The sequence below is a fragment of the Falco punctatus genome (genome assembly GCF_963210335.1).
Source record: "Falco punctatus genome assembly, chromosome: 5".
NCBI classification, from domain to species: Eukaryota; Metazoa; Chordata; class Aves; order Falconiformes; family Falconidae; genus Falco; species Falco punctatus.
In genome coordinates, this window is record NC_137584.1 from 82317376 (window position 1) to 82345193 (window position 27818).

The 27818-nt window shown below is 40.2% G+C and overlaps 1 protein-coding gene across 2 annotated transcripts in view; it reads right to left on the reverse strand.

The window, feature by feature from the left end:
* The window catches only part of TARBP1 (tRNA guanosine 2 -O-methyltransferase TARBP1), a 42130-nt gene extending 14540 nt beyond the window's left edge, over window positions 1-27590 (reverse strand). The window contains exons 1-17 of one of the 2 annotated variants that reach the window (XM_080388856.1): window positions 25977-27590; window positions 25398-25495; window positions 24462-24531; window positions 23529-23677; window positions 22370-22422; window positions 20466-20563; window positions 19064-19199; window positions 17882-17978; window positions 16928-17017; window positions 14985-15123; window positions 13185-13281; window positions 12715-12890; window positions 9401-9498; window positions 5833-5994; window positions 4073-4266; window positions 3121-3373; window positions 2849-3037 (exon numbers count right to left, since the gene is read on the reverse strand). In XM_080388856.1, coding sequence (XP_080244982.1) covers window positions 2849-3037; window positions 3121-3373; window positions 4073-4266; window positions 5833-5994; window positions 9401-9498; window positions 12715-12890; window positions 13185-13281; window positions 14985-15123; window positions 16928-17017; window positions 17882-17978; window positions 19064-19199; window positions 20466-20563; window positions 22370-22422; window positions 23529-23677; window positions 24462-24531; window positions 25398-25495; window positions 25977-26703 — 2826 coding nt within the window. In that variant the 5' untranslated portion in view covers window positions 26704-27590. Of the gene's footprint in view, window positions 1-2848; window positions 3038-3120; window positions 3374-4072; window positions 4267-5832; window positions 5995-9400; window positions 9499-12714; window positions 12891-13184; window positions 13282-14984; window positions 15124-16927; window positions 17018-17881; window positions 17979-19063; window positions 19200-20465; window positions 20564-22369; window positions 22423-23528; window positions 23678-24461; window positions 24532-25397; window positions 25496-25578 lie in introns of both variants that reach the window. The other variant, XM_080388855.1, reaches the window with a different exon arrangement.
* Window positions 27591-27818: the final 228 nt, after the last annotated feature.

The window sequence follows — 27818 nt, forward strand, 5'->3', positions numbered from 1 at the left end:
ATTCTCTAATGAGGACTACATTCATACTGAAGTTAAAAGTTCATAGTTGAGTTTGGTGGAAAAGTGGAAAAATGTCTTTCTACCATTTACTTTTTGTTTTTGAGGATGGCATATTTAAGATATATGGAACTGCTATCTAGAATTCCCCCAAGGAGGGGAAAAAGAAAACAAGAAAAGCAGCCCCAGAATTTTCTGTTCCTACTCCTTCGTTAAGCTAAGTGCAAGGGTAAACTTCAGTTTAAAAGTATTTTTTTTCTAAGAAATTGCAAGCATTTTGGAGAGGACAGGGAGATTCAGAATGAATAGGTGGGGGAGTTATAAAGACCTTTTTAGACATCATCAGTTAGAGCTGTCCATGAGAATGGTTTTCCAGATGGTGTGACAGCTCTTACAAGACAAAGCTTACTCTCTTCCTCGCTCCAAAATGATACTTTTGATAACATGACAGTTCTTTGACAGTAACTCCATTTTTATAGAGAACATTGTTCTGAATTGCTAGGATTAAAGCACCAAGAAGCCCATGAAAAGCTTAAATTTAATACTGGAACGCACTCTGAAGAAACACTTTCTGGGGAAAAAAAAACCCACACCCTAGAAACATTTGGTCTTTTTACAAAGAATTTAAACTTTTCTTTTAGTGCAGAGACAGGCATTGTAACTCCCCTAATAATTCTGAAATTGAACTATTGTGTTTCACCTCTAGGGAAGCTGCATGACATTTACTACGCTTTTCTCAATTCTGGAATGTTTCTCAATTGTCTCATTAACATATTAAAAGTCCAGCACACACAAAAGAAATTTAAGAAATGTAAGATCTAGCACAACTAGCATCTGAATAATCACAAAGGAAAAGTGCAGCAGAAGAAATGAAGCTTAAGAACATAGTGGTCTGGGCACCTCTGCAGAAACCCTTCCGGATTTTACCCTTTTTTGGCTCAAAAATGCTCCTTTGTTCCATCATTTCTAACTATTATTAAAAAGACAGAGTGCACTAAGGTAGACGAAATTAAAATTACGCTTCTGTGACAAATCAGGCAGTTTGAATTTTCCCTTCTCTTTAGCTAAACCTATATAGCCATTGCACAAGGGCACAAGGGCAACAGAGACTGCTGAGGGCTGGGATAAGAACATACCTAAGTAGACACTTGCTTGGGAACTTCATCTTCACTTTCTTATGAAGGGGCAGAAGGTGGCTCAACCAGATGCCCCTGTGTTTATAGGAGACCTTAGCTCCTTGATGCCTGCTGTCATGGTATGTCCCACTGCAGACAATGGGATAGCTGTCACACAGACTCCAGACTCTCAACATCAGCAAAATACACCTTACATAATGCTTGAAATACTAAGACTGAAGGTAAGACAGTAATTCTGAAGTACTTAAAATTAAAGATCAAAGAAAAATAAAAAACTAACTACAGCTTATCAGTTACTACAACACTGAGCGTACAATTATCCATTACAGATCTACATTAAAAGAAAAAGCTAACCGATGCCTGGAACTGAAGAGAGACTTTACCATCTTCGCATACGTATCTTATTATGGCTTGGGTCCAAACAAAGACTGAAATGTTATCTACTGTTTAAAATAGATTACAGTAACATTCATCTGAAGCAAGTTTTCAAAAAGAACAAAAAGAAAATAAATGGGACTATATTTTAAGATTCTTAAGGCTGGAAATATCACAGCAATTTTAAATAGCTAGGAAGTTATCTGTTTTTCTCTGATTTATTCAAAATAATCTTGAAGTGCCTGGGCTGAAAATAAAGCTGAGACATTTCCTATTATTTACCATTAAGAGTGTGATGACACCAGAACGGAGCTACTTACGATGACTTCAAAGCAAAACTGCAACCCCTCCTAGCAGGATTTTTGTGCCAAGCACAAAGCAGCATGTAACACAGTAAGTCTAAGCATACATATATACTGGCAACTAATATGTAATGTATTACTGCTCTGGTAAAAGTCTTACAGTCATTCGGGACTGTTGTGCACAAACATTTAATTGATGCTCGGAGGGAAAAAAAAAATAACACCAAAAAACCCAAGAAAGCTTATTTAGAAAAGAAATAGTAAACAACTTCCCAGTGTGTAAAGCTACGATGAACCAACATCCTAGTTTTGTGACTTAGTTTCACTTAGACATCATTTCAGTGACTCAAAATGAAAAAAGAACACCGTGACATATGCAAGAACTCTGGAGTACAGAAAACTGCATGCGTCTTGGGGGAAAAAAAAAAAGAAAGAAAAAAAAAGTAAAAAACTTTTTTTCCCCTCTTCCTAACTGTGGAGGCAGCTCTACCGTGCAGTATTAAATTGAACTCTAAGGTGACTATGATTTTTATGTTTTCTACACACAAGACCCTCAGAGGAAAAAAGCACCTTTAAAGCAGCAGTTAAAGTTGGCTTAATCAACAGCATCTATGGAAGCTGTGAACAGTTCTAACTTCTCATTTAAGAAAGTATTTTCACAGAGACTAAACTATGAGAAAAAGGCGTAATTCTTCCAGAATATTAATAGTTTGTGACAGTTCAGGTGGCAAATCCTTAACAAAATATTCAAGACAAAGCGCATAATGTAAAAATAGAAGACTGAAAAAATCTGTTTTACTGAATGCAAAAGATATTGAACAGTCTAAAAACTGAAGAAATTGTACTTATTTTCTGTGTTACAAGAACAAACAATGTATTTGTTTATCCTCAATCTAATTCTCAGATGTTTTGTCTTAACGCTCTCAAACTAGTACCTTTTTGGAAATGAAAAATTCACAATAGCTGAAGAGAAAATAAGCAGCAAAATACATTATTAGATTTGGATAAAATTTATGTTCCCTTCCTCTTAAAACTGACCTCTTTTATTTTGGCATATGCTTGACCCTTTGCACTTGCAGCAGCAGCGAGAATCTCAGTATCAAAGATTAACTGAACAAAAGCTTTTAGATTGGACCAAAATATTAGCTGGGTGTTGCTCAAAGAGGATATAATTTTCCAAGCCAAATCAAATGCTTCTATGCAAAGAGATTCCGATGAATCCAGATGCTGAAAATAAAAAGAATAAAGTGTTAAATTTGACAAAAAGCACTCCCAAAACTTAATATTGTGCAGTTGTTTTTATCTTTTACCTTGGGAACAAGGACTTTCATGCAGTCAAACACCGGTAAAATTTGGTCTGAAGGAAGAATAGTTAGCGCTTCTAATGCCAGCTGCAGAATTTTTCTTGACCTTTCAACTGTATATAATGACATTTCTGAAGGTTCTTCACACTCCTGAGCCAGTCTTGGATATGAATTTAAAATAAAACGAAGGCAAACCCACTGGTCATGAATATAGCGTGCAACAATTTTCCCCCATCCTTGAGATGTTTCTTCACATAAGCTGTAAGAATAATATTATTCTTAAATATATATTTCATTAATTTTTCCTGAAAATTCCTACTCCACCAGGAAGTTTAACCGTACAAACTCACCATACTTCTTCAAGACACTAAAAATTACATAAGTTCAAGGGAGACTGGACAAGTTAATGGAAGAGAAATCTACAAATAAATTTTTTTTTAAACACAGAAAAAACTGTTCCGGGCTTAGGCAGTCATTAGTCAAGCATCTGGGAGATTATTCAGTCGAAACATCACTATAAGCTGGTCATCTTTTTTTGTTACCCAAGTATTTGGGTTTTAGCCCTCAGGCTGGCTCTGGGCTTCCCTTCCCCAACAGTAAATAACTTCCATTTACACTCACTTGCATACAGGCTACGGGTCTGTGCAGCGCATATATTGAAGCTGGTATAAGAATATGCAATGTTCAAAGCTAGCTCTGGCTTCATAGCACTAGAGGACTGAGAAAAAGAACCTTTAGCCTGATCAGTTATAGCTGCTTTAATGTTCTAAAACCTGAATGTTAAGACAAAAGAACAACTGAATGAATAGTTTGTGTTCAGAATTCTTCATTTTTATCGTGGCAAAAAGTTATCAAAGAAAAGAACAGGAGAAGCCAGCATTCTTAATCACTGCTCATCACTGCTCAATGCTAATTAAATTTATTCTGGAGAATTACTGAAGCTATAGCACAGACGTACCTACTTTTTTCTTCAAAGTAAGATGGCTTCTTTAATACTTCATTGAGTTGAGAAAAGGAAATAAATCTCTTCAGAGCATCCACAGAAGGCAGAGATTCAAGGTGTGCCTCAGGCTTCTGATCCATTATCTCACAAACTGCTGCAAGTGAGGCCATGCTAGCTGCTTTTTTAATTTGTTCTTTAAGTTTCGGTTCCTATATAAAACCGAATTACACATGAACAACACATGCACCTAATTCTTCTAATATGATACAAATGACCTGTTGATACAATTGAGAATCCTCCTATTTGTATCATCTCAGACATCACAACGTAGCAACTCTGCATCCTTCTACCTCCTTATTTTCTTACCCGATGCATAATACAGCTTTGCTTGGTTGGGTCAGCGCAATCAATCACAAACTGCAAGCATTGAAAGAAGTATAAATCTTGGAAATTACAGTCACTTAGTCATCAAGTGCAGGCGCCTAGCTTGACTATGATGGAACACTTCTATCTTGTTCATATATATATTGCTGGATAGCAATTAGAAAAAAGATGCGGGTCCATGTAGTCAGAAACCCAATGCAACAAGAGAGCTGAAATCTGGAATACCACAAGCTAACTGCTCCAAGAGGCTAAAAGGTCACAAAACCTACTATGATTATTTTGTGTGATAAATGCATATATCCACGGAGGCATGAAATAAAAAGTCTCAATAAAAAAAGTCAATAAGCATATAGTTCCCTAACAGTGTTAAAAACTTAATGTTATTTAAATATCTTCAAGTGACCTTCAGCTGTTTAGAGCACAGAAAAGATTTTCTCATTTGTAATTACTCAGCATTTTCTTTTTTTCTTCTTAAACTGAAGACATACTATACGTGCAACTAAAGAAATCATCATAATATAATTCCACTGAATACAAAGTAAGTTGATAGAGGCCTCCAGTAAACACTAAGTGTGACCCAGAAAATGTTTACTTTGAAACTGGAATAAGTATGTAACTCACATAACCAAAGGAAAAAAAATTATAAACATTAAGTCTTCCTCTGTTCCCTTACAAATGTAAACCTAGCAAATCAAATACTTGTGATCTTTTAATGTGTTCTTAACTGTTCTTGATCAATAATTCAACCCAGAAAATACCAGACTTTACTGCCCAACAAATTTTAAATTAAATTAAATCTTAATTTAAATCTCCACATTTTATAAAAGTTATTAATGTTTCCTTACCTTTTGATAGCGTATCTATTTCAGATATACTAGCCTAATACATACAACTATGGGACAATGAACATAACTATATGAAAAAGCCAAAGCAATTCTAGGTTGTGGAATTTCTTTTTCTCTGTATGTTCCAGCTTGAAAATTTAACAAATCATTAATACAAAAGGCATTCTCATTTAACAGTAACTTCCACAGTAAGATTGGTTCATATTTGAGAAAAAAGGTTTTGAGTAAACATTATTACAACTAAAGTTTTACTTTAGCTATATAGACTTCTAAAAAACACAACAAAAGAACACAGAAGTATCAAAAATCTTAGCTACTAATATTTTGCATTAATATTACACTGCCAACTATAGACACATGTGTTAGCGAATATATATACATACATACTCACTTTTTATTATTTCATAATGTCTTGATATGTATAATAAAATATATTTATAAGAAATTTACACAGTAAATTATATTTATAGTAGTTTATATAGTTAGGTTAATATTTACTGGTTTCTTTTGTATTAATATTTACTGTTGTAAATAACGTTAAATTACCTCTTCAGAACTTCTCTCCTGGAGATTATGAATAGATGCATTTGTGAGGGACAAAATAAAATTCTTGATAGATGGCCCTTTCTTCCAGCCAACTTGAAAGCACAAATTGACTATCTCTGGAATTAAAGCCAAGTATAGATCGCAACGATCCAGATCACCAGCCTAAAAATGAGGAAACAAAAGGTAAACCAAAGCATTAAGAGGAGGAAACTTAAACTGAAAAGAAAGAAAACTAATAGTAACAATGACAGCAGAAGGAAAACGACAGCAGAAGGAAAACAACAGCAGTCATTGCAGTTGAACAGCTTTCTTTAATTCTGGGTTTGTTTGGTTTTGGGTGTTTTGGAGGGGCGGGGATGCTGGGAAGGTATTTTTAAGATCTTTTCAACTTGTAGGTTCTTTATGGTTTAGGGCTCTGCAGTATGTCTCAGAAGAGACTGTGAAATTCTGAAAGAAAGCTCCACTTCTTTTAATTGGCACGTTCACTTAACTTCCCTTCCTGGGCCCAAAGAAATGCCATGTGAAAACACCTGAGCTAGGTCGAGTATCAGAAGTGGTGTTCAAAGCCAACTCTGTTACCAGATCACAGCACAGCACCGCACCCTGCACACCCTACGGTGTGCCTTGCACTTCTTCCCCAGCTACTTTTTATCTCCTGGCAGTACCTTGCTTACGCTTTTTTATTCTCCTATTGTATCTGCAACATCTTCACCTATTGTAAAAAACTCCTCCATATAAAGCCATGAAGTCCAGGAACCACGTGAGGAAAGAACTTTTCCTTCTTTAGCTTTGAGAGAAAATACACCTTTGAATCTCCACTTTCTTTCAGACACTGCTCTCCTGATGCAACTTAACTTTTGCTTTGCCGCAGGACCGCTTTCACATCAATCTTCCTTCACACACACATTTTGAGGACTGTCCACTATCAGACTTACTTTCTTTCTTTGCATTTCCCCTTCAATTTCTACTTCCCATATGCTTCTGAGAAAGTACCCCAGAGCCCCACACCCCTCTTGATGTTTCCACCCTTGCAAAAACACATGCTTTCCTTTCCCCCCAACACAACACTTTTTTCACTCGCCTAACACAAGAAGCAATTCTGACTTGTGTTCATTATTTCTGCACCCTTGTTCATACAACTTCCTCCGTGAGACAAAACGGATTTTCTTTTTTAAACTCACTCTTCAGTAAATAATACTAAAAATGCCAATTTACATTTTGCCCATTTCCTTGTTAGTCATCTCGTCCTTTCCGCTTTTTGGTCTTCTCCTTTCTTCCCAATAAGAGTATCCAAATACAGTCTACTAGACTTACAATCTTTAAACTGAGGTCTTCTCTTCAAATCTGTTTTGGTTTTCTACCTTTTATGATACAAAATTAAAGGTGACAAAGGTCACGATTCAAAGAATTCTGAAGATCTTCCCCCTCTGCAGTTTCTCTTGTTCCATATCATAGAACATTGAATCATTTAGGTAGGAAAAGACCTTTGAGATCAGCAGGTCCAACCATTAACCCAAGACTGCCAAGTCCATCACTAAACCATGTCCCTCAGCACCACACCTCCATGTTTTTTTAAACACCTCCAGGGATGGCGACGGCACCACCTCCCTGGGCAGCCTGTCCCAACGCTTCACCACCCTTCCCGGGAAGAAATTTTCCCAATACCCAACCTAAACCTCCCCTGGCGCAACGTGAGGCCGTTTCCTCTCGTCCTGTCACTCGTTATCCGGGAGAAGAGACCGACCCCTGCTGCCTATGGCCTCCTGTCAGTTAGGTGCTGAGAGCAGTAGGGTCCCCCCCTCGGCTGCCTCCTCTCCAAGCTAAACAAGCAGAGTTCCCTCGCGTTGCGTGGGGTTGTTGTGGCCCAAGTGCAGGACCCAGCACTTCTTGTTGAATCTCATACGATTGGCCTCAGCCCAGCCTGCCCAGATCCCTCTGCAGAGCCTTCCCATCCTCAAGCAGACCAACACTCCCCCTCAACCTGTCTGCTGCAACCTTACTGAGGGTGCACTCCGTTTCCTCATCCAGATCATCAATAAAGATATCGAACAGGGCTGGCCCAAACACTAAGCCCTGGGGAACACCAGTTGTGACCAGCCACCAGCTGGATGTGACTCCATTCACCACCACTCTTTGGCCTCGGCTGTCCAGCCAGCTTTTAACCCAGCACAACATACACCTGTCCAAGCCATGAGCAGCCACTTTCTCCAGAAGAATGCTGTGGGAGATGGTGTCAAACGCTTACCAAGGTCCAGGTAGACAATAACGACAACCTTTGCCTCATCTGCTAGGTGGGCCATCTTGTCATAGGGGGAGATCAGGTTCCTCAAGCAGGACCTTCCTTTCATAACCCCATGCTGGTTGCACCTGGTCCCCCAGCTGTCCTGCACATGCCTTGTGATGGCACACAAGATGATCTGCTCCATCACCTTCCCCGGCACCGAGGTCAGGCTGACAGGCCTGTGGGTCCCCAGCTCCTCTCTCCTGCCCTTCTTGTACATCAGCGCCACACTGGCTAACCTCCAGTCTGCTGGGACCTCTCCAGTTTGCCAGGACTGTTGATAAATGACAGAGAGCAGCTTGGTGAGCTCCTCTACCAGCTCCCTCAGTACCCTTGGGTGGATCCCATCCAGCCTCATACACTTGTGCATGTCTAAGTGGAGCAGCAGGTCACTGACCATTTCCTCCTGGACCATGGGGACTTTGTTCTGCTCCTCATCCCTGTCTTCCAGCTCAGGGGGCTGAGTACCCAGAGGGTAGCTGGTCTTAAAACAAAAGACTCTTGAAACTCCTGATGTATCTGTTCCTCGCTTTCAAAGTTCCTACTTGACATTTCATTGAGCTTCTGAGTACTGAGAATTAGCCTTCTTTTCAACTTCCACCAATCCTTCTTTCTCAAATTTATTTTCTTCCAAGAATACCACCACTCTCCTCATCAACATTACATTCTAATTCATCCCTCTCCATCTGGAAAAGTTTGGATGGTTTGCTTTACATGTCTTGTGTCTTTTTATTTACACGTGACTTAGAAGTGCTTTAGAGAAGGAAACGTGTATCTCCCCTCTCTTTCTCTAAAAAGCACTGCAGTTCTTTGATACATTCAATACAGTATTTTTCAAGTCAAATTCCTGTACCATCAAGTCATTTTGCTTAAAAAGTCACAAGTTTCTTTGAGGTATATACTTAAGCATCGGCCACAGCAACAAACAAACGGTAAAGTCAATATTAACCAGTCTGAGGACTGAAAGTCTTGAACGCCAAACATCTTATGTTCACAACTGTACTAGTAGATATGATACAGTATATGATACTCATGATTTCTTACTATAGGATTTCTTTAGATTTGAGAAGAAACAAGCAATATGGACTACAGACACTAAACACTACTTGAAACTTTTCTTACTTTTTTTTTAACTTACTTTGCCCATTCAAAAAAGTTAACAGAAGTGTTGCCATGCAAATTGACTTTCTAGGTGCTTAGAAGATTTGACATGAAAGTTAGGAACACTGGTAAATCATATTTAGCAGGCAAAACCACACCAAAGTATGTCTCATAATAATTACTTACAGTGCTTAACTCATTTGTAGTAAGCCGTCGGAGAATAAATTCAAGAATACTCTCCACAGATGTTGCGACAGATTTCCAGATAAAAAACAATACTCCATCTGTGTGAAGAAAAAATAATATTAAATTTATTAACATATAGAAATGCAATTTCCTTAGGAAATGTATTGCATCATGTAGATTTAATTAAGTTACAGAACCAAAGTTATAACAGTAGTAAGTATTCAAATACCTAATAATACTTTAAAACAGCTCTATAACACTTCAGCAGTGTAAGCCATGGGGCTGAAAAAAAAACCCAAAACCACATGATACTCTTTCCTGAGATTTAACATGTATTAGTGAATGAAAACCCACACAGGACCAGAAGACCAAAGCATAATTTTCCAACTTTTAATGCACACCTTCATTCTATTCCCAACCCTCTGCACAAACAGTTTAATAATGAACTTACTCTTTAATAAAGAACAAAAGTTTCCATATCCAGCAGTTAATTGCATGCAAGAAAAACGCAGTTACCCATATACTACATACAGAAGTGAGAAGTGGTTTTTTGGTTGGTGTTTTTTTGCTGTTTAGAAATAATTCAGCTTTGAATAGAAAGTAGTATTACGAGATTTCAGTCAAGTAGCTTCCTGGCTTAACATTGAAAACAAAAACACCACAAAATGTGCCACTTTCTCTACAATGAAGTCAAGGCTACAAAGTATACCACATGTGCATAGCATTTCACAAACAAAATGACACAAGTTTATTACACAAGAGAGGTAGGTCACTGGTAAATCATGTTTTAACCACACACACACTTCAATCTGCTTCCAGGGTAAGGGCTAGTTGAAAGCCAAAGAAATAACACATAAATATGGAAAATGGACTTAAAGTACTCTGCATGATCATCTTGTTCTAAAAACATCAGTCAATAGTTTCAGCAGTTAGGAGAGTTACCCAGAGGTTTTACATGGCTGTTTTTTTCTGAGGTTGACCCCGAGTTACGCTTCATGTAGCAAAATTATAAAATGGAAGACCTTCAAAAGGTAGAAATACAAAGGGACATATTTCCAGATGTTCTAAAGCTATATTGTACTTACTTTCAATGTTCTCTATTAAAATGGCTCATTGGACTGCATTTCCAATGCTTACTTTGTTTAGAACAAACAACTATGTCAGACTATTATCACATTTCACCACAAGTCTCAAATCACTAAAACATCTGCATCTAAAATTCATAAATTCTTCAGATAAACATGTTGGACATAAAATCCAATCCACTATCAATGGCTCTGTAATGCTATAAAAAAAATGATGAGCAAAAACTTACTGTTTAAGATAGTCAAGTCTAACAGCACAGACAGTAAGACCTGTGGAAAAATGCTGCTAATTTCAGCAAGCACTTCAGACATGTCTATCTCCATTAAAGTATTCTTAAAACATTTCTCAATCATTATTTTTGTTTTACAAGCTTAAATTCCTTTCTTCTTCCCTCTCATTTTACCATTTTCCATTTGACAGACAGGACTTTTCACCTCCTGTTTAACCAACACAGAAACAAAATTTCTGTATTTTACAGAATTACTCTTCCTGCCCCTCACCAGTCAACTCATGGCTGAGGAAACAAGATTTATTACTTGGCTCTCCTGTGCAGGACAAAGTAGCACAAAAATATTGTAGGAAACAACCTAAGAAGAGAAAAGTAATTCCTGTTCAATTTAGCCCAAACGGACATGTATTACAAGTCCAATTCTGAAAGCCTCTTGGAAAGACTCCACTGATTATAAGCTGTACTGGAGTACCTATGGGGGTGTTCAAAAGGATTGAGACACGGCGATGCTCAGCCTTGCCGTACCTTAAGAACTCTGGCAGCAGAATTTAACATGCTAAATCAGGCATATCAAGCATCAAAATTCCCAAAGCAGAAGCCATCCCATTACATCTACATTAGCAAGCACATAAGGAAATAAGGCATACAGAGTGTTCGATTCACGATACTAAAAACCTAACATGCACTTGCATGTGTTTTGTAGTGTTCTGCTTCAGGCTTATTCTAGCCTTCTGCCGTAGCCTGAATGCGCACTGGCAGTTGGGGCACATCTTCCAGTTGAGTTTCACTTGAAGGAATTCACTTCAGCAGTCAGAGACCATCACACAATACGAACTTTTAACAGCCTGCATAACTAGTGCTCAATATTTCAGTCAAACAGCTAAAATTCCAGGGGAGGGGTGTGTGGGTATAAATGTAATAAATCACTTTTTAAAATGAGGGCAAGTATTTACTTCAGGGCTGCATTTAGGCATCTTTATGAAACCTGGATGCAGAACCTGAAATAACAATTTTTGTTTTCCATGTAAGAGCCTAAACCTGTGGCCCCCACTCCAAAACTACTCTTGTACTCCATGTTATAAAAACACTGAAAACAAAATCCCAAAATTCTGGGGAAGCGGAAAATAAACACCAAGAACCCTCCTGTTCCAGTTCAGCATTAAAAATTGCAGTATTATTTTCATTAATTAGAATTTGCTCTCAGGAAAAATAAAAAAAAGGCTATTCCTGTTACAAACTGACCAAGTTCTCACAAAAGGAGTAGTAAGGACTCCGTAGCTTTTGTTCAGACTCTCCTGAAAAGCCTACCAGCTAAAAGTTCTCAATCTGTGGGGGGTCAAAACTCCTCGACAGTCAGATCAGCAGTCTTGTCCTTAAATGAGCACCTCTTAACCTCCTTGCATCTAAACACAGTCAAACTAAAGCAAGCAAGTTAAGCATGCCTACTGAAATCATGCCCAATACTGTGAAATAATCAGAGACATCCTGTCTTTTGCAGGCTAAATAGTGTTAGTGGAGACAAAAGTACCTACCGGTCAACTCAGAAAACAGTATGTCCAGCAGGATCACTTCATGCACTCAGGGAAGGCTCTGGCTGAACCACCAGCAGCTAAGCAGATTAAGCTGAGTTTCTGTACTAACTTCTTTCTGAAGAGTCTACATGATTTATGGAACCCATACATTGGCCTATAAATATTCATAATACAATCACACTCTCCATATTTTAACTAACTGCTAATCTAATCCTAATGGGTAACAACTGATTTCTTCAAAGGCTTCCACGTTCTCAATTCCCAGTCCTTGGGACACCTTCAGAAGAGCTCCTGTAGGATTGGACCCACAGCTCTATTTCGTAACAGATATGCCAGATTGTCAACTTTCACATTTACCACTTCTAGGCTAGTATTAATTTGACAATATAGCCTTAAAACAGTAAGTACCTTAGTTTTAGTTAGACTATAATTAACATAAGACACAGTATACTGAAGATATCACTAACCATCTTGCGTATTGGAACATTTTAACGAACGGGTCTGCAATAACTTCAAGAGAAGCTGTAGGCTTTTATCTGTTTTCAGTGTTGGTATGTAAGCATTACTGCCAAGTCTCATCAAGACATCCAGAAGAGGGTTCAAGAAAGCCTCTAGTTCAATCCATTCTATGTTGCTTTTTCCACTACACAAAAACAAAAATTAAAAAGAAAGTCTTCTTCTGAGTATCTGCCTTAAGTGCTGAAGTCACTTATGGAAATAAATAGGACACATGTTTCCAAGTCACTTAAGTATCTTTAGAAATGTTACCCAGTATGTTTGCAGCAACAGTTGGACAAGGTCTAAGGAATGATCAGGCTGACCGAAACTCTACAGAGAGAAATGGACAGCTTCCTGACTTGATCAGGCTTCTACCAGATCTTTCAGGAGTGAAAAGGTGAAAAAGAGAGATAATTAAAATAAGATACTTCATACTTACCTGTATTTATTGCTCATTTGCTCCACATCTGCAGCCAACAGAATCATTGTTGCGACAAGCTTAGCTTCAAACCAGTCAGGCATAAAGCAATTTTCTCCTGATTAAAGATATTTTAAGGTTTTCACAGTATTTAAAAAATATCTTCATATTAATTTTTATAACTTTTGGGTTTATAACTTTTAAAATAAATCAGTAGTATAACAATGCTAACAAGAATATTATTACTAATTTTTTGCATTCTATTATCTAGATATAAACTAAACTCAAACACAATTGCTTTTCGTCTATGGCTCAAAGAGGCTAATCTCATTGGCCTCTATGCTGAAATCAATTTTAGGCAATGTGTTGTATCAGGTAGTAGAATATATTACGTAGTATCTCCCAAAAGACTTTTCTATTGCTTTTAAAAATACACTTGCATATTCAAATGAAATTAACCACAAACATAATTCCACTATGCTTCATCAAAAACATCAGCTGTGATCTTGACCAGTTAAAAGTTGTATGAAGAACTAAAACTACTCTGTCAAAAGGACATAAAAAAGTAAGTTTCCCTTTTCATCAATCTTTTATGCAAGACTATATCATCGTACTTCTAAACTTGTTTCCTAAATAGTAGTACATAAGGTGGTTTTAGGGTTGGACTGCTACGTTTTTGGCTTTGGGAATTCAGAAAGCAGAACACGCTAGTTCAAGCAACTAGACATGGTTGGGGGGTTTTTGCCACCACAGAGCTGCTTATAAGCTAAGATTCGTATCAAACCAGGAAATTAAAAACATCACTTTTTAGAAGTGAAACACAGATGTTTGCCATGGAATAGAAGATAACATAGACCAAGGCCTAAACAAACATTTCAGGAAGGACAGAATATCTGCCAAAATTTTTCGCAAAGCATATGCCTTGGAATATCAACAGACAAAATTTGCTTGCAACTCCTCTAACAATAAAACAATCAAGTGAAGTTTCCTGGGCTGCAGGAAGCTTCTGAAGCTATTTATCATCAGCAAATTCTGACCTACTTTTTTATCTCCTATACGTGTAATATTTAAAAAGCATTCAGTTTTGACTTTTCACATTATAAGATATAAAATTTGCTGCAACTGCAGTACTTCAGTAGCAAGCAAATGAGTGCCACGCAAAACTTAAAAGTATTCAAAAGGTCAGTTTGCCATTCCTTCCAACATACCTAAAAAAACATCTGAACTTAAAGTTGTAACAATTTAAAATGTGGCAGTGAACAAAGAAGTCCTTTCAGAATTTATCTGCATATCTATACTGCATACAAAGAACCTTCCTTGGCTATAACATGTGGCAGCTTGTGTGCTGCAAGCAGTCCAAGATTAAAAGAACACCACTATGGAGGAAGGCGTGTATGAGCTGCCAAGCTTGCCTAACTATACAGCATCTCTCTACATAAAGACACTCGGTCATTTTACAAAGCTCTGCTGAGAAAGGCTAAAGAACCTTAGAAGTGATATTCACATCCACATGTGCTTACCTCTGCTCCCACACTCCAGCATTTTCAGGCACTACCAAAAAAGTAACAAAAGAAATCTAACGGACAATATTCAGTTTTAGTGCTGCACTGATGCTTAAGGCTTAACTTTCAATATGGCAGGACTGTATGCTATGAAGGAAAACTGAAATTAGAAAATAAAGTTCAAACTTAAGACTGCTGAATATCACAAATTACATAGAATTTGAATAGGTACAATATAAATAAACAAATAAAATCCAAAGGATTGCTGTAATTTTTTTAATCATCTTCCAAATATTTTATTAATAAACATTTAACTTACTTTCAGATGCTGGTGTCTTAAGGTACTCTCCCACAAGACTGCGTACATATTGACATAATGACAATGTCTCTTGATGTTCAAAATCAGAGGTTACAGACTTTCTGAAGCATCTGTCATTCACTTGCAACCAACTGCAAAGCTAAATTAGAACCAGTATGTTACTAGTTAACCACATCTGCCAGCTGTGTAACGACATTACCAACATTAACTAAAGCACTGTTAAACACAAGCTGTTACATCAACAAATCCACACTGTGAGAGTTGCTCACTGCAGCTCCCTTGAGGCTTAGCAGGCTATTGCCTTGTAACTGACATAGAAAAAGGTTCTTCAGTAACTCAGCGTGCCCTCCCCCCCAAAAAAAAATTCACTGGTACCAATACAAGAAAAATCACAGTTCTTAAAATTAAGCAAATTCATTGGTACCAATACAAGAAAAATCACAGTTCTTAAAATTAAGCAAGACTCGTAAGAATTCCCTTATCTCAAAAGGGCTTCACACAGTCAAGTGTTACATAGTAAGACCTGCATTTTTTATTATTTTTAACTTTCATGCCAAAAGTCAATGAAATGGAACAAGATGAAAGGTATATTATATGTAACAAGAGGACACTATGCAAAAAATTATTTTATCATTACACTGCTGTACAACTAACCAAAAGTCATGGCTATGTATTCAATTGGCTCCGGTATATCCTATATATAAAATTGTTTCTTGGAAAATTTTTTTCACAGCATTTTGCATCTTGCAGAGACAAAACACATCCTGTGGAAATGTAAAATTTACAGTCTCACTCTACATGGTAGGCACATTTTTCTCTTTGAGATTACCCTGTTATTTCTGCCAATGCTGGGCTCACCCAAACAACATGCAAATCAGAGGCAGCTCTTAGCCAATTTTTTTTGGTCCCTGTACTGGCCCATTCAGAGTGGCTCAGGATCCACATTATCCTGGTCAGTAATTTCAGAACCAAAAGAAAGGGAAAACATGCACCATACTAGCAGTCTATGCCCAGACTAACACTATAAAATAGTGTTCTTTTCCATCAAATGAAATTTTACAACAGACCACTGAGGGGAAATGAGAGGGAAGTAGTCATTAAAAGAATATATATATAATATACAAAAATAACTGCCTGCAGAATCTGATGAGCAAGAACAGCTCCAGCTGAGGATGTTACATCCACCTTGTATCCTTAATAAAAGGAGAGAGGAAAGCCTCTTTGGATTCCATAAAGTGCCCTGCTTCACACTCTCTCTATGAAATTACCAACAGTGTGACTTATGTGAGGAGAGAGCATGGATGCCTAATGGGAGAGATTACAGACAGTAGTACAGGGTTGCCAATAGCTACTTCAGTTCCTACAATCATGGCAAAGTATGCAGAAGACTAGGACTGCGATGAACACACTGAAGTCTCTTAAAGGACCAGTATTCAGGGACCAAAAGTCTGAGTAAGATCTGATTTGCATTTCAGTATAGTTATACCAAACAGCTGCAATACCAAGATAAACTCTAGGAAACGCAATGAGCTGGGGCATACAAGCTCTGAAGGATTTAAATAACAATTTTTTCTTAAAAAAAAAATCTATCTCAAGAGACAGCTTTTTCTTCTGCAGACTTGAGAATTTCTACATAAAGAAAAAAGTTGTGGTTTTCTCCTTGGCCACTTTACCTTACCTTCAGCCATCTTAGAATTCCTCACTTTGAAACTGCTTAATAATTTGTTTAGGGTTAACATTAACACTTTTATAGCATTAAAAAAAAATAAGTATCACCGCTTTCAAGTAAAAGACAAGTTCATCAGGACTCCACATCCAGAAATTCCATAACGTACCTGCAAAAGTAGCTAACTATTTAAATATTAAATTGTCAGTAAAACAACATACATTTGTATAGATATTAAAAAATGTTTGATGAACATAAAACCAGCTTCTGTTCTCACCTCCACCCATAACACAGTATCTCTCCTGAGGGACTCCTCTGGTCTAAGGGACAGAAGAAAACTTGAAACTTCTGGGAGGGACACTTTCTCCTGAAGAAATTAATCAGGATACAATAGTTGCCAACATAATATACAACAGTAACATCTATTTAACAACTTAAAACAGTTGGCTGTCATCTGGCAAAAGTTCCAGAAAAAGAAATTAACTTTTCCGTGACACAGACTAGTTTTTGCCTCTTTGGGACCAACTTATCTTTTTACCAAGGAACACAAATATCAAAATCTACCTGAAAACTAATGAATGACTGGAAGAATAGTGCTATTCACTGATGACACCTTTTAAATGTATGTACATAAATGAGTGAGAGTCACTGGTAAGTACTGTATCTGTATTTCTAAAAGGAAATTCTACTCAGACAAGTTTATAGCCATAAAACAAAACATAGAAGATTGTCTACTCATGTAAAAAGCAAGCATGTTGTAAGACAACCGAAACATTAATACCTTGACTACTGAATAAATAAGGTAATTAATGGTAGTTTTATCATTCTAGTATTATGAATACTTTTATTCTCCTGGGTATTTCAGGAAAGTCCAATTATTTTCTGGATGTTAAAACCTGAGTTTATACAGTGGCTATTCATAATGGGATACTATTTCATAATCACCGCAGGAAAACCCTGCAAGAAAACATCAACTAATAAAAGGTAATGAAAAAAAAATACATCTTACAAAAACAAAAGTTAACATAAGCATACCCATACTTACATAGCACAGTTTATTAAGTAGTCACTAGAAAAATGCAAATTCAGCAAAATCAGTTGTTCCATGTTGTATTCAGCAATTTTTTTTAATACTGTTTACCCTGTAAAAGCGTATGTGTACTTCTATGACACCAGGAAAAAAAGAAAAAAAAAAACACCAAAACCAAAACCTCAACCACACTGAACTCACCACATCTGTCAAATGCATAGCTGTTTGAAGAAGATAGCACTGAGCAGCTCCACGCAACAAAATCTGATGTGTAATCATAGTACACTGAAGGACATCTCTGGAAAGAGGAAAAATATGCACTGTGGAAAACACACACTTAGGAGGTTCAAACATTTTCATGTATTTGCTAATTATTAACCATTTTCAATATATTAGACTGTATTTAACAAACATTCTACCAAGTCTAACACCATCATTACCTGATTAGACAGCATGCTATCCAAAACCAAGATTACTGCTATATGTATTATATATGTACTATAAAACTAGTATTAAGACTTAGATAAACCTGACAAAGCAAAGAGCATGGCTAAGTGGGAGGGCAGCAAAGCAAAACCAAAACTAAAGGAACAATTCCCATGATCACATCAGTTTGAACTGATAATTTAGTATTTGCATTGCCAATGCAATGCAACAAATACAGAAATAAAGAATATTCTTTATTTAGAAAATAGAAATGTTTGCAATCAAATTGTCACTCTAGCACGAAACTGAAAGAAGCCTTCAATAATCTTTTATCAGCAGAGTGTCTGACTTTCTACCTTCCCCCACACACACCGTAAACTACTTTTATCCCATATTCCTTCAACCACCAGTAAGATTTTGTTTCAAAGCTCAAATCTGATTAAACTGGAATAACGACTGATTTTTAGTGACTATGAAGTGCAAGCAGACACTTAGGAAACGTCAGTGATTAAGGACAATATGCATGCCAAGAATTTTTACCTAGGTTTTTATTTACAATTCTCAAACTTTCAATTCTCAGTTTTGTGGGCTGTCCTTTGATATAGCCTCAACAGACATAAACAAGGTTTTAATATAATCAGAAGAAAAGGAAGAAGTTTGACACATATCAGTTAGGAAGTATGGAAGACCAGGGTAAAATGATGCCACAAAAAAAGCAATGACAAAGGTCTGAAATGCAAAACATTAGTTTTTTAAGTACTACAGAGATAGAAAAACATTGGCTCTTAAATTGCTTTCCCCAGAAATGGACATGAAGGAGAGAGAACCTTCCATTCCCATGTACAACCATCACATCCTCCTTGAAGTAACAAACATGGATTACATCCTGGCTCTCCAGATGTTCTGCACATTACTTTAGAAGAAATCTGTAAGAACTCAATGCAGTGTGCATTTTACCTTAAAGCATGAAGTCCTTCAGTGCCCAGTACTTTACACGCAGGGATATATGCCAGAGCCATAGAAAGAAACAAAATGGGAACAGCACACCAATGCCTACTTGTCATCTTCTGAATAAATTTTAACAGGAAGCTGCCTTAAAATAAAAGTAAACAGAACAAACAATCCAGAGTGATTTCTTGTTCTCCAATGCATTTAAATGGCACAGACCCCAGCAGAAGTGTTACAATCATTTCTGAAAATTACATGGAAGACAACAAAGTAACTTCCTGATTATTTCAATGAAACAAGTACAGTTCAAAGAAGTCTGTCAGTAAGGTAATACGATAAGGAGATAACCAGAAAAAATTAATTTTCACTTTGGTTATCCACACTAATCACCATAGTAACAGAATTTTAACTTTTTCGAGTATTAGACAATGCCTTTTTAAAGCTGCTCCATCCATGTGATGACAGACCAAAGTACATCATGATTCAACCTGTTTAATGGATGCTGGCAGGGCCAAAGCAAGCCTAAAGGGGTTTTTTTGCCTCAAGACACCACAGCTACAATTTGTAGAAGCAGGCCACTCAGCCTCAGGGATGCTAATCACAGACCCTCCATTTTGTGATAAAATATATACGTCTTGGGACAGGGCAGAGAAATAGGGCATCTATGGCATTACAAACATGTAAGGTGTTTCCTACCAGAACATGTACCTGTAGATAGGGGTACTGAACAGACCTGGTTCTACCCTTATTTAATCCAAATTAAACCAGGTATTACATTCTGGTCTGTCACAGGTTGCTCCTTCTTTTCAGCCTACACTAACACGAAAACTTGGAAAAAACTCAGAAATCTTCATCCATCCAACCTCACAATAAAAGAATCCTTATTCAGCTTCTGCTTCAGCACTTGGACTGGGTCTTTTGAATGCCCGACTACGCAGGTTGTGACTAAAAAAGTCTGGCAGATTGGTTAAAAAAAAACCCACAACCCAACACACCAAGACTTCCAAACCCCCCCCAAATGAAAAAAAGAACAGATCTAAAAATTTTGCTCAGCATAGTATTACCTACACTGACAAATAAAGAAAAAAGAATCTGCAAATACTGTTCATCTGCAGCACTTAGGAGTTTGTTTGTTTGGGTTTTTTTCATTAAAAAAAAATAAAATAATCAGGTTTGCTTCAGTTTGCCCCTAAAACAATTTTGTAGCTTAACATTGCAGCATCCCTCAAAGCTTCGGAAGACCTCTCTCTCTTCTCTGGAAACTCCACTGCCACGAGGAGAAATACTATTTTTTCTCTCAAGTAACGTAGAAAAGTAGTGGTAAACATTTACATGAGATACAGAAAACTGCTCCATAGTTTTTATTTGGTGTCTTTATCTAAAAAAAGGTAAAGGTGAAACTGAAACATACCTTTTTCTTCCTTTGGAAGAAGCATGACATAAGTAGCCAAAAACTTCTGTAGCCTCATTCCCAAAGGAGGACAGGCTCCCATTAACTGACTTGGTGTCCTGTTGGGTTTTAAAACATCAAATACACAACTGGTATGTTAACAGCTACAAGGATTGCCCCTAAACAAAAACAAAGTGCAGTTCAGTGGTTAATTCACTGCAGAGACTGCTCCAACAGCCCACAAAGATGGAGGATGCAAGCTAATGCCCTCCCATTTATCCCAATATTCCAACAGCACCCAGCGAGCACACAGTGGATGAGGACCGTCCCAAGAGCATGACTCTCCCTGGCCACCTACAAGTACATGGTGGCAGCACACTCCAGCACTCAAGCACAGCCTCAAGTCAGGTTACTCAGGACTACGAGCATTGAGCTCACAGTGAGAGACGGCACTGTCAGTTCAATCTTGTGCCCGCACCCCCAGAATGACACAGGCCTCCGGGGAGCAGGCAGCCAAAGACCACGGGGCAGATCAGTGGCATGCAGTGGGGGCGCAACAAGTCTGATTTGGAGAACAGTGAAGACAAATTACCTACACAAGTATGCTAGGGAGCAAGACTATAAAGCCAGTATAAAGAAAACTACTTAAAACCTTCTGTTCTTGTCAGTAAAGATGCAATAAATGTTCCACGAGACCAACAGAGAGAAACTGTGTCCCACCAGGATCCTGGCTATGAAGGATCAGCAACAGTCATGAGATTTTTATACTCTTCTCTATGCAGCTTGACATGAATCGTAACAACTTTGTATACTCTTGGTATACTCAAACATGCATCCTCCTCTACACAGGCCAACGCATTTCACCGAAATATAGATTATGAAGCATCAATCCAACACGGCTCTAACGCACTGAAACTCTCAGCACTTGCTTCAACTTCTGCCTTCCCATCCATGTATGCCCATGGAAAGCATACTGCAGCCGGCTAACTGAGATGAGAAACGCAGAACTGCTGTGAGACCCCCAAAGAGGTCACATTTGTCCCATCATGTTTAGATGAAACAACCTATTCTGACTACACTTTATGCAGAATCATCTAATCCAAACTGATCACCAGTTTAATAAGTGACAGTCATTTCCCACTTCCCCCACCCCCAAAAAAAAGAAAAAGTGCATAAAGAGATGGTTTCTATCTATCTACCAAGGTCAGCCAGTCAAGGCTCCTCCAACATCACTCAGAACTGAGTTTCAGATTGCTAGCTGAATCACCCATGCCACTGCATCTGTGTAACGCTGAGCGCACAAAGTGCATTCAGCACTTTATTCGCCATTCTCAGTACTCTCCATGCAACTAGCACAAAGGACTGAATGCCATCAGTACACTGAATGTACAGCAACTTGTAACTCCTCAAACTTGTATCTGTTCTTTATGTATTTACACCACAGAAGGCTACTGTCATCTGTCAACTGTGAATAGCCTCCTGTGAAACAGTGTAATTTCCCAAAAGGTAATGGGGCATTGTCAAAAAACCACTTCCATCAGTCATGAATTGGCAACAACGAGAGCAGCCCCTTCTTTCCACGTGGCAAGAAAATGAGAAGATAGAAAATACTTCACTAAGTTACTAATTTATCATATCTCACTTTATTTCCAAATTAATGTTTCAACACCAGGTATAAAATAAGACCTTGAGGCATCTCTGTGTTGCTATTATTAGGATTAAACTGAACCTACTTTATCTACCTCACAGCCACCCACCTTTCCTGAAAAACTCTTTTACCTGTCAGTTAGTTTAGCAACACCATTTGCTTAGTAATTGTTTTCCTCCATCCAAGATTTTATCCACTACTCAAACCCAGTGTTATTAGAATACATTTCCAATAACCAATACATCTTTTTAAAAAAAATTAAAAACCAGTGGCTTACCTGCTATAGAGGGAACTTTCTGACAGGGCATCCATTAACGGTCCAATGACAAACTGATAAAATAAGAACAACACCTAAATGTACACTTGCAAGGCACTGTTAGATAGAGGCTAATTAGACTTATTTCACCAGACTTTAAAAAGACAAAGTCAGAAATCAGAGAATACTCTTGCTAGTAGTAAATAGCAGCAGCAAAAAAGTGGAGGAAACTAAAGAGAAGGGAGAGCAGGAGAATAAACAAGCAAAGCAATTTTTTCACTAGGTACATTTCACAGAGCATTGTGAAAGGTACAGGCAAGTAAGAAATCCTTTTGGGAAACAGACAGAGAAAAGGTACTTAAACATGAAATAAAGGAAAGACTAGGCACCAACACAAGCAGAAAGATTTAGGGTGTGTTTTAAGGTTGACTGTATTTCAAGTCAGTCATCAAGGGGCTGACTTAATTTGTATAAATCAGAAATGTTGACCTGTGAGGGCAATTCTCCTTCTTTGAAGGAGACAAGAAATAAATACTAGTATAAAATAGATCACTCCTTACTACGGTGCAGGCTAGTTGGGGAGTCAACCTACATATGATACTAATAAAAAATAATTAGGGATGTTAAATTTACAACATTTCTTCCCACATATAGAGTATTTTAAAGTGTGTTTTTCAACGGGATACAGTAATACACTGATTATCCTACCAGAGACATTCACCTCCTGACAGGGTTATCTAGCAATAGATCTTCAAAATGCATCCCTGAGTAGGAGACAATATGCACAGGCTTGAAGTGTGTTGACCAGGTTTATCCAAGACTCTGTTCAATCTATTCATATTAATTAGCAACTTTGCAGAGGTTCAGAGGGCTCTGAAAATCACCCCTCTGCGAATTTCACTTCTGGTAACAAATCTCAATAAACTGGGAGCCAACTTTAATTAGAGCGCATTACTCTGAAATATAGGAATGCATGACTGCACTCAAAAATGCGTTTTCTCTGTCTGGCCATTTTTCAAGTAATTATGTATTTGATGCCGCTTACAAACATTGCTATCACTTGCACAGTTAAGAGGTTATTTTTAAAGAACGTGACCAATTCCAACACTACTGAGGCAATTAGCATTAAGACACACCACAAATTAGAACATAGTTCTGGCAAGTAACCTAACACACTTACCTCAGAAAACCCAAGTGGATTTGGAAGATGCTTCGTTTCATAAAGTTCCAGAAAATGAAGAATGCCTTCCTTTGTCAATGTTTTATTCTCACTTTCAAACATTCGCTTATAAATACACATGTGCCATGATGGGTGAAACAACCAACAACCTGTTACAAAAGCAAATTCTTCTAAACTGTTACAGAAATTACACCGATGTATTAACATGCTAACAATGTACTGATGGACTTAGGGGCAATCTCAGAGTCAATTCACAGGACATTTCAAAAATACTATTATAGCTACATATATATATACACACACAGAGTTTGCTAAATCTCCAACACAAAAAGGCATTATTAACATGGCTTTCAAAACTTGTCCTCTACATTTTAGAATTTTACCCTCTTAACGTCTTGCACTACCTAAACAGATGTGCTATGTTTTGCCCTACAAAAGGTGACAGTACATCCTTCAACATGCTGTCTCGGCACTAGTTTTATTTCTTCTCTCCCCACTTCCAATGAGTTGGGGCTTTTTTCACCCCTTTTGCAGAGTTGCATAGGTGACTCGGCTCACATGACCCACCGCAAGAATCTCTGCCTTTGTTTGATTTTCACACCAGCTTAAGTAAAGCAAAACGTAGTGGACATGGATCACTTGGTTGGGTTTGCTGACAGAAAAAAAATATTTCAAGATAATACAGTAAGCAATAAGCATATGCTAGGACATCTTTCTTGGAACAGAGCAGCACTGCCTGCACACATGTTCCAAGTGACCTATGCATATAGCAGACCCACAAAAAGTGGAACCACCACCCAGAAAACAGCTATTTTGAGAAACAAAACATAACAAAAAGCCGCTACTAAAAGAGCAGAAGAAAAAAAAAAAACAACCAAGAAAAAGTGTGAATTAACTGCCTAATATTTAGGAGGTGTTTCAGTTATGTCTTACCTTTTTCCCTTGATATAGCATGCTCATATAAACCATTTAGTTTTGGTAATACTGGCTTTATGACATGGATCTGAAATGCAAATCACACGTAACGTAAGTAGTCACTTTAACTCTCAAACCTAGGAACTGGCACTTATTCGTGGGCTAGAATTTATTGTTGACAGCATTAATATAGTAACTGACAATTTAACTGCATTTAAACAAACATTCAACACCCGTGCAACTGATCCTGGCACTTGTCACCTAACAGTCCATTGTAGTTTAGCACTGAAGAAAAACTGATTCTTCCATGCTACCATACGGTAAGAACAACACTTCCTAATAACCAACCACTCTATTCCTCAAAATTATAATAAACCAGCACAAATCTCTAAAATTAAACATTTTGGGCAATACTATTTCTCTGAGTTACAGGGCAATTAGGTACAAATAGAATAACTACAAAGAGGCAGTGACACAACTAACAGTTACCACCACCACACCGCACAGTTATGGAAGCCTCAAGCCAACAGGCGTCTTCCTGCCGAGGATGCGGGATGCTCCGGCTCAGCACCATCCCCTTCCATGGCCACACACACTCTGCCACCCTGATGTGGTCCCCTCCACCGGAGAGGGGTTGGTTACTCAGTGTGGTGGCCAACAACGTTCACTAGGACACGGGCCACCTGCGGCCTCGCCAGCCACACACAGCAGCCCAGGTTTTTCTTTCTTAGTTCAACCTGCCTTAGCCAGAATTATTCCAAAGACAGAGAGGCATTCTGAATTTATTCCAAATTAATCACACGTGCTGTACTTTCAATAGTTAAGCTTTGAAATAAAAATGTTCCTGTTAGTGGTGACTCAGATACCCTCAGCCACCAGAACTGGGAATGTTTGGCCCAATACCGGCATTCCCAGTACGCGCGCCTAAAGCGACATATGTGGACAGGCTCCCACCTGGTTCCCTTCCAAGGTTTCCATTATCAGAATGTACGTCTCCCAAAACTGCATCAGCTCCTCGTTCTTCTCAGCAGACCACCAGAACAGGCTCGATTCTGGCCAAAAGAGAAACGAAGGGCGGTTTCTCCCCGCCGCCCGGTCGGCCCCCGCCGCGCCCCCCGCGCCCGCGCCGCCGTACCGTCTGCGCCCTCCGCGGGGCAGCGCAGCTCGGCGCGCTGCCCGCCGCTCAGGTCCAGGGCTCGCTTCAGCAGGTAGCGGGCCCGCCGCCGGCACAGCCCGTCCCGCTCCGTCAGGCCCTCCTGCACCAGCCGCCAGAACCGCGGGCACAGCCGCGCGTCCAGCCCCGGCCCGGCGCCCGGCGCGCCCCGCGGCAGCAGCGCGTCGGCCAGAGCGCTCAGCGCCAGCAGCGCCCGCCCGGCCCGCGGCGGCCCGCCGGCGCCCAGCAGCCCCTCCCAGACGCGCCGCAAGGCCGCGCCGTTGCCGCCCAGCGCCGGCAGCAGCCGCCCGGCCACCAGCGCGGCGGCCGCCTCGCCCTCGCCCTCCTCCCGCACCAGCGCCAGCGCCGCCGCCACGCACCGCGCCACCAGCGCCGGCTCCTCCAGCCGCGGCGCCGCCGCCACCAGCGCCTCCACCGCCGCCTCCGCGCCCGCCCCGCCGCCCGCCGCAAGCTCCGACAGCGCGTCGCGGGCCAGCCGCGCCGCCAGCGGCGCCCCGCACAGCAGCACGCAGTGCCGCAGCGCCCCCCGCGCCGCCCGCGCCACCCGCAGCCGCTCCCCGCACCCCCCCGCCGCCGCCTCCCCGCCGCGCAGCAGCGGCCGGCACCACTCCAGCGCCATCTCCCAGGCGGCCCGCCGCAGCGCCTCGGCCTCGCCCGGCGGCGGCCCGCCCGCGGCCAGGCGCTGGAGCAGGAGGCGCAGCGCCTCCAGGCGCTCGGCGGAGAGCGACGCGCACACGTCCCGCAGCAGCGCACAGGGGTCCCCGCAGCGGGCCAGCAGCGCGTCGGCCAGCACCACCTCCATCCTGCGGGGAGGGGAGCGCCGCGCCTGCGCAGGCGGGGGCGGGCGGGGCCCAGGCGGCCCGCGAGGGGCCTGCGGCGCCGCCTGGTCCGCTGAGGGGGAGAGGCGGGAGGTGTGGCGGGCGCCTCGGGCGCGGCCGGCTGAGGGACGGGCAGGGGGCGAGGCGGCTCCTCAGGCCTCACCGGCTGAGGGACGGTCAGGGGGGAATCGGGTTCCTCAAGCACCGCTGACTGAAGAGCAAGCAGGGGCCGAGGCGGGCTCCTCAGGCACGGCCAGATCCCGTGCATCGCCCGTAGGAAAAAGTCATGGGAGCTTTGTGGCTGCACACAGGCCCTGGGGAGAAAGCACCTGTAAGGCTCTGGCCCGCGGGTTTGTGTGGCGTGTAGCCCAACTGGCTAGCACAGGAACGGGGGTGTGTGTCCACATGAACGTTTTCAGTTGTCTTGCTGCTAAGCAAGGCCCGACCTCGTGTGTTTTCTCATGGGCCAAGCATGGGAAGGCCTAACAGAGACGTCCGAGATGCCAGCACTATCTTTGAGGGGGTAAAGTTCCTTTGCTGTGAGCCTCAGGCTTCATGCACATCACGACGCAAGATCAAGCAGCACAAAATGCTCAGTTTTCCTGTCATGCTTGTTCTTACCATTTATGCCAATATCAGTTATTGAAGCCAGTCTACGTTGCCATCGCAGCATGCCAGGAGTCTACCTGAATGCCCTCCATCGGAAAATGATGGGAGGCATTCCTGGCTGCTGGCTCCCTGCTGTCAGCTTGTTATGATGGTCCAGGCCACCAGCACTGTGGCCAGAGGACAACTGAAATTCAGTGTACTAGTGCAGCCAAAGCATAACTAAGTAAGCTGATTTCCAGTAAGTGTAAATTCACTATATGAGATAACAATGGAAAAATGTAGAGATCAGCACCTCAAAAATGGTGGCAAACTGCTCTCCTAGAAGATGTCATAGGAAAAAGCAAACCAGCTTTTTTTTTTTTTTTTTTTTTCCCTGTGAATGCAGTGCACAGTGGATTCTCTGCACAGAGGCAAGGGTACATGTGTTTTCCAGTGCGTCTGGGAGTTGCCTTGGCTAAGCTGTAGTTGTAGTTGCTTAGGTGTCTAATGAAGAAGAAAGACTCATGCAAATTATCAGTGTGAGCTCCCACTTGATCACTCTGTCCAAATCACATGAGTACAGTCTCTTCTTTTCCTGGCTATCTGTTGCAGAATGGCTGTGTGATCACGGCCATGACTCCCTTAAAGATCTTTGTGAAACAAAGTTAGTGTAAGTTAGCTGAAGCAGGCCTTGCAGCTGTGCTGAGGCATGCTGATAAGGAAGCTGAGAAAAACACTGACCTTGTGCCTAATGTTGTAAATAACTTTGAGGAATTCGCGTAGACAAGAGAGAAA